General features: G+C 41.8%; 1 protein-coding gene across 7 annotated transcripts in view; it reads left to right on the top strand.

The window, feature by feature from the left end:
• Nucleotides 1-13,180, top strand: part of LOC147031094 (rho guanine nucleotide exchange factor 11-like) — a 193,948-nt gene that overhangs the window by 151,411 nt on the left and 29,357 nt on the right. For all 7 annotated transcript variants that reach the window (XM_085875811.1, XM_085875809.1, XM_085875813.1 and 4 more), the window contains 3 exons: nt 7,280-7,356; nt 12,367-12,591; nt 12,809-12,946. In XM_085875811.1, the coding sequence (XP_085731937.1) occupies nt 7,280-7,356; nt 12,367-12,591; nt 12,809-12,946 (440 nt within the window). The remainder of the gene's footprint in view (nt 1-7,279; nt 7,357-12,366; nt 12,592-12,808; nt 12,947-13,180) is intronic.

Here is a 13,180-nt window from a genome sequence, read left to right as displayed (position 1 = left end):
GGGCAGGGCCGAAATGATAGTGCTCTTGCATCTTCTTTCCATGTGTTGATTGATCATAACTACCAAGTTTGGTGAATTTCTGTACAATCATTCAGGAGGAGATAGCGTGATGGACGGGACCGACAGACGGAGAGGATTACAATAGCCCACTGTTTTTTTTTTTCTTTTCAAAAAGCGTGGGATAAGCATAATTGTCATCTAACAGGATTATATAAAAGAGCTGCTCACAACTTATCTCATGTAAAGTTGAAACGATCGACAGGGATAATCAACGCAAATCTAATGTAATGAACTATGGTGCGTATTCTCAAGGGAAATCAAAAGTATTCCCTCGTTGAAGCGACATGCTCCTTATCGGCATTGAACTTGAAGATTTTTTTTCTTGCACATCTTTATAGTCGTGGCAAGTTTGTTGGAAAAAAATTAGTACAGAACATTAAAACATTTTCGAATCGTGAATGATATTTTAACGAAGATAAGGAATGTAAATGAGAGTGGGTTATCTTTGTGATTACAAGGGCAATAAGCAAAAATGTCTTTTGAACACAACGACCTCCAAATGATCTGGTTGTTTTCTATTCGTTATTCATCATGACAGTCTTGTATCAGTTGAGGATTATTAAGATGCACGGAAAGTACAGAGAGAATTTGATTGAACAGATGTTGATGAATATCATTACTTTTAAAAAATTTTCCATATAACCAACATCCATCTCAACACAATATGTTTTTGTTATTTGCACGTTAGCTTGAAAATGAGAACATATTTAAAACCTTATGATGTAGACCTGATTATTACTTGGCAAATTTTTTAAATCATTTTTGACAAGTATGTTGATCACGTCTGTCTGTCTGTCTGTCTGTCTGTCTGTCTGTCTGTCTGTCTGTCTGTCTGTCTGTCTGTCTGTCTGTCTGTCTGTCTGTCTGTCTGTCTGTCTGTCTGTCTGTCTGTCTCTGTCTTTCCGCTCGCCTCCAGCCTAAACCGCTCAACCAATCGTTCTGAAATTTTCAGAGATTAATGTCACCAACCCTGCGACTGTCCCGTATTAAAGTTTCATAAAATTTGGTCGACCGAAAAGGTTTACAGGGGCCAATAGGTCAATTTGAGCCAATTTTTCTAAAATCCTCAATTTTCATCCAATTGACCTGAAATTTGAACAGGATTTGCACATCAGCTCAGTGAATTCGACCACCTATTACTTTTGAGGTTATCATACGTCAAAAGGTCAAAATAGGTCATAAGGTCAACCCAAAATAGGGCAAATTTAAAAATTGTTTCTAAAATTGTCAATTTTCATCCGATTGACTTGAAATTTGAAGAACATTTGCACATCAGGTCGCTGAATTTAACCACCTATTGTTTTTGTGGTTGCCATAGGCGAAAAGGTCAACGTTGGCCAGATTTCTGAAATCCTCAATTTTCATCCGATTGACTTGAAATTTGAAGAACATTTTCATGTCAGGTCGCTGGATTCAACTACCAATTAATTTTAAGGTCAAAAGGTCAGCACAGGCTGAATTTCTAAAATTGATACATAGGGCCAAAAACTAAATATATCACCATATCCTAAAAAGTTGTGGACGAATTTTGACAAAGCAGGGTGGTGAGTTGAATCGGTGACAAGAACAAGCGGATTGGATTTTAGTTTGGATCCAGTCCATCAGTGTGATACAAAACGTGAATTGTTCCACCTGGCAGAGGTATGCGCTCTACTGAGTGCCATTCTACTTTGTGCTGTTTTGCCAAGTTGTTATTCTACAAGTGATTTTTTTTTTCATTATTATTATCTCCACACTTTTTGAAAATATTGTAATTGGCTCCTGTCTGTCTGTCCGTGCATCACGCTGTCTCTCCTAAACGGTTGTGCAGAAATTCACCAAACTTGGTAGTTATGATCACCACATGGCAAGCAGGTACGTGAGCAATATCATTTTTGACTTTGCCTCCTGGGATGAGGTCATAAGGTCAGATACCAAAAAAATGCAATTGCGGACACATTTTGGACCATTTTCAAATGAAACTTTCTATCCAATCAACATTGGGGCGGGGGGGTGCACATGGAATATGTAATGATTCTTTGCATTGGACCATCGGTTCATGTCCCAGGGGGTGGGGACTTGTGGTCACAGCAGTCAAAATGGAAAACGAATAACTCAAAATTTGATTTTGGGTCATTCCTAGTGGAACTTCTTTTCTTTGTATGCCTATACATAGTCGAGGCTTGGGGAAGAGCTATTACTAGTACACTGAACAGATCAGGACGCAGTGGGACAAAAGAAACAGCAGAGAGAGAGGGGAGAAACGCCAAAACAGAGGGAGGCGGACAAACAGTGGGTGTGGGGAGGAATGGGGGGGGGCAGGAGATTATGCACGGGGTGGACAAGATAGATACAGAAAGAACTCTCAGGAGCGAAAACTGGAAATTTGGAAGTCTGAGGAACTGTGGTGAGTGGGAATTCTAACGAGGGTGGAAAAGGTCATGGTTTCGGATGAGGGATGATCTGAGATGGTGTTGAACGGCTGTCTTGAACACCTGGTAGGAAGAATAAAATTGAAGAGAATGTGAAAATTGGTTCGAAAGGTGGGAATAAAAGTTGATCAACTGAGTGGAAGTGAGCAGTGGTCCTGGAATTAGGTAGTTACAAGGGAGTTGATGGCAGACGATGTGAGCCCGGTAGAAACGTGGGGAGGGGAAGGGATAAAGCATGGAAAGAGCAGAGAGTACAAGACCAGAAAGGAGGCCGGAGAAGAGAGAGAGAGAGACCACCGACCTGTCTGCGATGATGAAGTGATCATTCCATCGACTCAGCTTCATCGAAGGAGGTTCCAATTATCTTAAAGGTCTTTGTTTCCACAGCATCAAGCTGAGCAAGATGAGAGGCATAGTTCGGCAGCCAAGGGGAGTGACCCCTAATTCTCTGATGTAGTTTTTTTTCTCTGCTGATTATTCATCTTTGGGGTGTATACAATGAGATATATGGTGGTGTGGACCTGTCACCCTTCAGCAATTTTAAATATTCAAGATGGCGTCCAAGATGGCTGCCACGAAGGACTAAAATTCGAAAATTCCTATTATTTTCATGTTTTCTGCCATAAAGCAATGACGTTTTGGCCAAGATATATGTTTTGTGTCAAATGGTTTCAATAGAAAGGGTTTGAGAAGTATTGGATGTACCGTTGCTATGTTAATTAAGCAATATGGCTACCATAAAGGCGGTAAAAATGACAAAACTGCCATAACGTCCAAGATAATATGAATAGATCATGCTTTGTATTTCCTGGCTATATAACATTGACTACAATAAATTCGATAAAAAGGATGAATGAGTTTAAGATTTTCTGTTGCCATGGTAACCACCTTAAATAGCTTCCAAAACGACCGCTTTGATGGCTGAAACTCAAGGCCCTGTCACACCTTGACGATTTAGCCAGCGTATGCCGACGTATTAATTTGTCTAAAACGCTGGCACACGTCGAATACGTATGGGTAAGTTTTGTATACGTTAAGAGCACGCTGGCATACGTCGTAGTACGCCGAGCTCGTTGACAAATTTTAACATGCGTGAAATTTTTCGACGTATGCCAGCGTATGACTCGCACGTTCCGCATACGCTGGCCATAAGTTGTAGGCACGTTACGCGATCGTTGACACACGTCGACACACGTCACTTGTAAGTTACTCATAAGTCGAAACACGTCGAGGTAATGGTTAGCGTCAGTGTTCCAGACTCCCTGGTTTTTCTTTTTTCTTTTCTTCGGTATGACGGTGATGTTGACACTTCGATTTCTCGTGCGGTTATGATTTAAATCGTTGAGCGGCAGCCTATTAATTATATTATATTATAACCGCACTAGAAATCGAAGTGTTGTCATCACAGTCATACCGAAGAAAAAAACAAACAAACAAAAAAAAAAACAGGGAGTCTGGAACACTGACACTAACCATTACATTGACGTGTTTCGACTTACGAGTAACGTACAAGTAACGTGTGTCGATGTGCCTACAACTTATGGCCAGCGTGATGCGGAACGTGTGAGTCATACACTGGCATACGACAGGAAATTTCAAGCATGGAAAATTTGTCTAACAGCTTGGCGAACTACGACGTTTGCCAGCGTACTACGATGTATGCGAGCATACTACGACGTATACCAGTCTGCTCTTAACGTATACAAACTTACCCATAACGTATTCAACGTGTGCCAGCGTTTTAGCCCAATTTTGCATATGTCAGGCATACTTTGGCTGAATCGTCGTACGTTGCCTTTAGAGGGGAGAGCAGTACTCTGTCAAGCTGCGGATGAAGGCCTTGTTGGTGGATAGGAGTTCAGGTGTACCAAGGAAGGACTTTGTATAATGGAGGATTCCGAGTCAACAGCTGGTTTTGGAGGCCAATATTGAAATGTGATTTGCCCAAGAAAGATCATGGCCGATAATGAGAGCCAGGAGTTTGAATGACTGAACCTTTTCAACAGGATTGTTCATCAAGTAGATAGGAGGGTTTGCCAGATTGTCCTTTCAAAGGGAGAGGGAGTGAGTGTGAGATTTGTCAAGATTGAAAGACATGTTCCACGTGTTGGACCAGCTTGTGATTTTTTTTTCAAGGTCTGCAGAGAGGTAAGAGGCTGCAGCCTGCCTGGCTGAAGAACGAGGGATGTTAATTTCTTTCCAACTTTTAACATTGCTTTAGGTGGGAAACGAAGGGATTTGCAATGGTGTCGCATCAGGTCAGGTCAGGTATGGGAGCATGTGCCAGAGCAGCGTGTCGCCGCTGGGTTATTTTCTATTCAGTGGAGTTGGCTTTCTTGGAGTAAAAGGCATGACTTGTGGAAAATGTCTCACCGCATAAGTCGTTGTACTCTTATGGAGGTGTGAAGGTATGAATTGTGGGATGAGAGAACTTTATGTCAAGAAATTGGTCCCAGGTATTGTCCATTTCCAGTGAAGAGATAGCAGAGCAGTGAGTGGAAGAAAGAGTTTACTGCAGGCCAGACCAATCTGTCCAATTAAACTGCTTGACATGATGAAGACCTCAAGACCTCCAGTGCTTTTAAACGTTTGTTTGAAGTCATCCATGAGACCAACACCTGTTTTGTTTTTTTCAAAGGAACAACCCACACGTATCTAGACCTGAAATGGACAGATGGTCAAAGCATGTTTGTGACTCCTGTTGAGGTCGTTCATGTTTCTCAATCAAACATGATCGTCCACTTTCGAGTAGCCTTACCGTGTCTCTAGTAGCCTTGCCTTATGGGCTTGTGGCGTTCACGTTCACGTTTGCTGTTCGCCGGAGAGAAGGACTCCTTCACTACCTCATCCTTTACATCATTCGAGCTAATAGGTTAATTATTAAGTCCCGGTTTCAACTTGGATCTCTCATCCAAGTTTGTTCCTGGCCCACAAAAATGAATAACCCAGTCGGTGTAACTCTCCCGGAGCCCCCGTTGTTGTAAATCGGTTTCCAGAAGAAGGTCCATCATCTCTTTTGTCTGTGTTTCCCCTGTGGTTCGATTCACAACAGTTTAATACATCTTTTAGAGTTAGCGAATTTGTATGAATTGATAGTTGATGTCATAATTTTTCATCACACTTTAAAAAAAAAAAACGAATTCTAATAGTATTTTTTGCTCCTTCATTTTATCAAAAATGTCTTCGTACTTGTTTAAAAGTTGACTTCATGAAAATAACTAAGTTCTCATCATCTACAGCATCAAGTGTAAGAAGCGTTTTGGGAAGAAAACTTCTTTTCACGTCTCGACCACTCACTATTCGACACGGGGAAAAATTTGGAATATTTTACGATTCATCTTTGTGATGGTTTCTCAAATTGGGAGGAATCCCTTCATTTGCGCAACTCTTGTGTAGGTAGCCATGATGTCGGCCCAAGCTTGTGCAGAGAGTGTGCCTGAAGTTTTATTTTACAACTGTAACCAACACTTGAGAGGCATCGGAAGTCCCACGATCTCCTGTGGCCGTATTTGGTTTCCTCTGCCCAAACTATCGCTCATGTGAATGCCCTACTTTGGAAACAGACTAATGGTCTTTCACATGCACTTGTAACATCGTCTGGAGTACCTCATTCCTTTTTCTTATCCGAGTATCTGATTTTCATCCCCAACAAGACTAAATCCCTCCAAGTCTTTATTGAAAGATATTTTACAATAAAGAAGGGGCATTCTACCAGTCCCCACTCTGGTTGTAATATTTAGATCTGTTATACCGATGTCGCTGTTCAGGGCAGGACATTTGAAGTTTGTTACTTCTGCAACATTGATTCTCCTGACTAAAATAGTTGGGGAATATATTTTACTTTGATCAACAGTGTTGGTTTAAATGAGGTCCTTGTACGTCTGATAATGTTGTTTTGTCTGTTGTGTTTGACCAAGGTTTAGCCAATATTTTGAAACTGGCACAAAGCCGAACAAGATTATTTGTACTGTTAGTTGGAAGGGGTTCTGACTGAGGAACACGTATGTGGCCAAGGCCATGGCAGATGCATTGCATTGGCTGATCAAGCCACATTGAAGAGCAGCGGATGGTCCCGATCGCCCAGCGGACGGTCTCAATCGCCCACATTTTATTTTGCCTCCTGTGCTGTGCTGACACACCAATGGTACATCAGACTATGACAAGATGTGAGCATCTTCGATGCCCAGCATACATCCTGCTTTGCTGGTGAAGTTGTGTTTCAGGCTATTATCAACTTCTCAGGATGTGCTTTCCAGAAAAACCATGTCATCAACCAACCGATAATCTTTTGGTTAAAAAGTGCAAATTATGTGCATCATTGTCATGAGTATGCCTGGTGTTGGCTTAATGGTTTGGGTGGTGAGCTTGGGATCCGAGGATCCTGAGTTCAAATCCCCCTTGGCTGTTGAATTACTACCAGGTGGGGTTGACTCAGGCTATCATCCTTCTGAGGTTGGCAAAATGAGTACCAGCTTGCTGGTATCCTGCGTCGGAGTGGCGACCCATCCAGGATTGTGTCCAATAGCCCAGGAGACTGCTTAGGCAGCACCAACGCTTTGCACAGAGTATGGTCCCAATGGATGGATGGATTGTAATGAGTAAAAAAATCTGGCATTTTAAGGTCCTCTATGTGATTTTTCAACCCAATTATACCATCTCGTAGGCAAGGCATGCTCTGCAGTGTAGTTGGACATTTTGTGTGACATTTCCAGTTAGTCCAAACGTGGCTGGCTGTGTTGGCATACTACAAGATGAAAATGGTAACGATATTGTGCATTTCTCCCCCCCCCCCCACCCCACACACACAGACGGAATGCTGACGCACTTCGTCCACATGACAACGATGAGAAAGATCAAGAAAATCTTTCTTTCATGCCACTTCCAGGTGTTGTCCACAGCTTCAATCTTCTCACAAACTATCATTGCACCTCATTCCACACTATTACTTCGATCCATCTTCTACTCCCGTTTCCAGTGTGCCGCTCCGTTTCTTACTGCTGTCACATTGACCTTTGAATCCCATTCACAGCTTATGGCAAAAATGGGAATTGTGCATTTGTTCAACTGCCCAGTGATTTTCACAATGAAGGCAGTCTGATGACCACTGTTGAACATGAGTCTCGAAATGGCTTTGCATCTTTTTACTTTAAATATTCCAGTGAACATGCTTCATTTTGCTTGATTTCCGTCACTGTCCTTGGCAATGGTGTTAGGATTGTACATGTGCTCTTTTGTGCCCGATGCCTCATTTATTCCTTGAATAATACTTTTGCCATACGCATTCACTTTTACACCTACTCACACTCTCGAGTCCTGGATAAGGGCATCTTGTTGAATGATTTTCAATATTCATCTCCACTGTAGTGTTCCATTCTTGGCTACTGTTCTCCACTCCTTGGTGCTTGAGATCACTTTGTTGTCGTATGGAAATACCACACCACCAATATCACCTTGACATGATTGCTTTCTCATTCTGCCTCATTGCCAACCCATACCACGATACCTTCCACGTCACAACACGCATGGCCTTCCCAGTCACCCAAAACACGTGCACACCACACTCACGGCTCCCTACACTTCGAAAAGGATCTACACATCGGTAAGGAAGAGCAACGAGGTGCTCACGATCCAATTTTTTTGTTGGTTAACAAAAGTTTGACAGAACTAAGTGCACCAAGTTGGTGAGAATGCGTGTAAATTTTTGTGCCATTTAATTGTCACAAATGTACAAGAATCAAACCCATATAGAGATAGAAGGAGCATGCTTGCCACTTTGTGTTTGGCTATTGGATGGTAAGGTAGTTAAAAGAACAGAAATGTCAATCCGTTACGCACACAGAGTTTATACACTCGACAGGATGTAAAATTTGTGTTCTCACCCCGTGCGTGCAAAGCGAAGAGCAGGGTTAAGAAATATTTTGAACACAAATCTGAAACCAAACCTGTAGTTTCGCAGTACTTTGGCTCTGTGCATACGTGACTGGGACAAATTCAGAGAGGAGTAAATTGATAATTTCACTCCGTCTGCCTGTCTGGGAGTCAAACAAAATTGAAAATCATTCCAAAGAGGGAAACTTACTGTTTGTAAGGACATCATAAAGGACGCAAGCAGGAACGAAGAACTAACTAACGTAAGGAGTTGAATAGGGTGGTGTAAACGACTCTGCATCAATGTTTTGAAATATTTTTTTCTACAACTTTCAAAATCTTTGTTTTATTTACATTGAATTATATATTTGAACACGGCAAAACACAAGTCACCTCTTTAGCACTCTCTCAAACCCCTTCCGTTCAGCAGTACTTGGACAAAATGTTGCGGCGTTTTACGTCATCGCGACCAATCAAATCTGCCGCTCACAGATCCTGACCATGTCCTTTTTTTGTCTCAACTGCGTGGGTAAGGTGTTCTATTAACTGTATAGTTTAAATTCATTTCATCAAATTACTGTACCGTGTTACCAAAACAGTAACTTTTGTTGCTTTAAATCAAATAATTGATTAAAAATGGAGAATTTAAGCAATGCCTGGAGTTTATCCTGATTTGGAATATATTATAGTTTATCACAATTGTAATTTATATAAATACTCACAGTGAGGCTATGTAATTAGATCCTCGTGGAGGATCTCCAAGTCTTACTCACGTTGTTGTTCTTCATCTTCTTCTTGTGGACTTTTTTGTTTCACAGCCTACAGTTTTCCTGAAACTTAAACTTCCTGAAACTTGGCGTATATATGTAAAAATACCCCGCACAGACAGTGACCATCTCTGATTTTGAAAATTCTTCCGAGAAAAGAAAGTTATGACGTCAAAATATCTCCGCTAATGGAATTCGCCTAAAAAATTATCTCCGAAACTCGGCAAGCTTTTTGAATTTTGTTTGCGGGAATCGAACAGGGCATTGGCAGAGATGAATTACCGCACATATGATACATCACTATGACGTCTTATCAATTTTTATGACATCATTCCTATTTTTTGACATTTTTTGTTTCACAACCCAGAGTTTTCATCGGATCTTCGTGAAACTTGACATGTATATGCAGAAAGCCCACGCGCAGGGAGTAACCATCTCCGATTTTGGAAATTCTTCCTAGAAAAAAAGTTGACGTCATAATATCGCCGCTAATGGAAGTCGCCTATACCATTATCTCCGAAACTAGGCAAGCTGTTTGAATTTTGTTTGCGGGAATCAAGCCGGGCATTAGCACAGATAATTTATCGCAAACCCGATACATCACAATGACGTCATATTCGTTTTTATGACGTCATCATTAAGAGGACGGGGATCTTAGCTCATTTGTGCTTGTTTTTAATTGGAGAGGTATTGGGTGCAGTTGGGGGAGAGGGCTAGATGGATAATGGGTGGGGGTGGTGGATGGATGTGGGGGGGGGTTAAAAAATGTACGGAGAGGGTATTGGGAGGAAGATGAATGAACAGAGAAGGTAATGGTGGATGGAGTAGACGGTGAAAGCAATGCAGGGAGTGGGGGGAGTGGGGGGGGGGGGAGCCGAAATTGTAGATGTGGAGAGTATTGAGGAAGGGTTTATTGGGAACAGTGGACGGAGAGGATAATGGGGGTTGGGGGGTGGGTGGGTGTAGTGGGAGCACAATCTACAGAGAATGATGGGGATTTTTAGAGCTGTCATTGGAGGTCTCTAGAAGGTTACATAAGAGGCAAGCATCTGTGTACTTAGCAATGCAACACTAGCTAAACATATCTGAAGCTGAACTGACAGAATCATTGAGCACACTCTCATGTCAAATAATCTCATCTGATACATATACACTCATCTTCATTAGTCGAATAACTGTGCAGGTTTTTAAACCATCCCTGTCATGCCTCGTCGGCCATTCATCCGCCTTGCCAATCTGTATTAATTTGTGGACATTGTGGATTGATCATCATTATCGTCATCGTCAACATCATGTTCGATGCCGTATGCAGAGCATTGATGCTGCCGAAGCTGTTATGAGGTTACAATCCTGGATGGGTCGACACTCCGATTCAGGAATTCAGGGCAGGAATTTGAATTTTGGCAGCTGCAAAAACTTGCATCATCCTCTGGTAGCTTGCACATCTTACTGCATTTGAACCTCAAAGTAACTGCTGAAATCTATCTGTCTCGATTCTTGCTGACATCTTTTTTTTTTCCTCTCATTTCTTTCTAATTATTATCATTATTATTATTATTATTATTATTATTATTATTATTATTATTATTTTCTTGCAATTCTCTTTATTCATTCGAATTCTTGCTTTTTCTTCTCCTTCATCTCTCTATTCCTCTCCTTCATTATCTATCTCTCAGGATAAGCGAATTCGTGCAGAAATTTTTCTGTAGGGCTCACTTGGCTGCGCCTGGATGGGTTTGAGGGTTGTGGAGTAGTGGCTGAAACCCGAATCCAATCCAGCTTCCTCCTGATGACTCCATCTTTGCTCTTTACCTCTTCGGGTTCCTTATTGATCTTCCATTTCATTACTCTCGCGACGGACACCTGCAGGATCTTTAATGTCCACTAACTAATGCTGGGAGACGGGAGACCCAGAGTTTAACGTCCATCTATGGGACGGCACACACAGCTATAAACTGTCATCCCCGGTGCCCGTGAAACACCGGGATGACAGTTTATCGCTGGGTTGGGATTCAAACCCAGGCTAAACACCTTGGAGGCGAATCATTATAGATCACAAACACTAAAAACAGGCCATTCTCTGCTCTTACTCTTACAAAAAACGTGTGTTTAGGGGGTAGCCGATTTCAATTTGCATCTTCTCCTAGGGGGTTTGTCGATTCTGACAGGGGTTTCGGTATTTGGTTAGCCCAATGGCACCTGCATAGCCCCACGGAGCTCGATTTTTTTTCATTTTTGTCCCAAGGTCAAGGTCACAAGGTCACGGACTTAGAAAATTGCGAATTTTGACACAAAAATCCATCTTCTCCGAGGGGTTTGTCAAATCTGGCAGGGGTTTTGGTATTTGGTTAGCCCAATGGCACCTGCATAGCCCCACATAGCTTGATTTTTCATTTTCGTGTCAAGGTCAAGGTCACAAGGTCACAAACTTAGAAAATTGCGAATTTTGACATAAAAATCATACGACCGCCCAAACTTTGAGAGCTAGGATGACAATATTTTTTATGCATAATCTTGAGGTCATTCCCCACCGAAAGTCTTGAAACCATTTTGCTCTATCTCGAACACCTTGCCCGTGGCGCCCCCTTCAAGTTTGTTTTTACGCTGATTTCATCAAAGTGTGGATAATCCAAGGAGTGCGAAATGCCATATAGCCTATATGACGTATTGTTCCTGGAATGTTCCAGAGGAAGTTTTTCACCAAAGGTCATAATCCTTGACCTTTGACCTTTAAAGTTCACAAAGGTCAAATTTTCATAGTTGTGGGAATCAAACCGGGTTTTCAACCTTCGACGAACTAACTCCAATAAGCTATAGCACGTATCCTATTTCCTTATTTTAATGTCCACAACATTGTTTTGTGACCTTTAAAAGTTATGCAAAAGTCAAATTTTTAACGTTGTTGAACGAAACCGGGTTTTTGACATTTTGCAGCAAATAACTTGTCACTCGTACCAAATCATGTTGATCATTTTTATAACTTGGTCAAAAATTATCGCATTGTCTCATCCTTGACTTCTGAAACAATCGACATCGTCAAATACCGCTCGTGAACCATTGCCGTCTCCAGACTTGTAATAATACATTTGCGATTCTTAACACTGCATACAGTAACTGAATAGAAAATACTGATTTTGACGGTTTTTGCACAAGGGTAGTTGCTTTGAGAAAAGTCATGCAGCAGTGTGTCAGAACTGAGCATAACGTGTTGAGCATCACAGTGATCCAAGTGACGAGCTTTGACCATCTTCCTTGTGCAGAGGAGATTTTGGCAGAACATGACAAGGGTGGTGATGTGAGCTCTCGAGGAGAGGGAGAAGGCCGAACGGACTCGACTGAGCTCCTGGGGAAGCAAGAATCTGAGGGTGGCGAGTTTGATGGGGGACCACAGTGTGATCTCTTCAGTGGCAAGTCTGAGGGAGCAGATGCCGGCCTGGACGCCGATTTGGAGGAAGGTTTTATTGCGGACTTGGCTCTCCGAGATGGTGAGGAGGCATGAGATAATCCACAGCCTTCACTTCGGTCAACTAGTACCGCATGCTCTTCCTGTTACTTATTTACATTTCTTCATTTGATGTATTTGTATTTAGTTTATATTTTCTGAAGGTAACTGTTTGGTTTTGCAAGACTGTCCCCCTCCGATCTGGTTAAGTTAACTTTTGTTGATGACCTTTCTGTTGACGCTTCTCACCCTCTCCCAAGTGCATCACATGCGGAGACTTCTTTCCGATTGTGTCCGAGTCATCCCATCAAACTTGGAGGAGAGTTTCCCATTTTTGGACTTCCTTGGAGTGGGTTCTTTGGATAGGCGACTTAGTCGAGACTTTGTCACAGACTTGGGTGAGCCATTCCTCACTTCCTGGATCTGAGTGTGTTGAGTGTGTACTCACGCTTGCTCTCAAACAAAATGAATGTGTGATACTGATTGCTATCTTTTGTGATATTGTCTTTTTCACTCTGGTCAACACTTTCTGAATGTGTCACAATGTTGTCAACTTTGTGTCTGTTTGTTAACCATTGCTGCGATTTGTTTTTTGTTTTTTTATTTATTAACTTGCCTTTTCTTTCTTGAAC

The sequence above is a fragment of the Eptatretus burgeri genome, chromosome 3 (genome assembly GCF_056783735.1).
Source record: "Eptatretus burgeri isolate ZD-2024b chromosome 3, Ebu_testis_v1, whole genome shotgun sequence".
In the NCBI taxonomy this organism is placed as follows: Eukaryota; Metazoa; Chordata; class Myxini; order Myxiniformes; family Myxinidae; genus Eptatretus; species Eptatretus burgeri.
The sequence above is the reverse complement of the archived record's forward strand: the minus strand, read 5'-3'. Positions and strand labels throughout refer to the sequence as shown.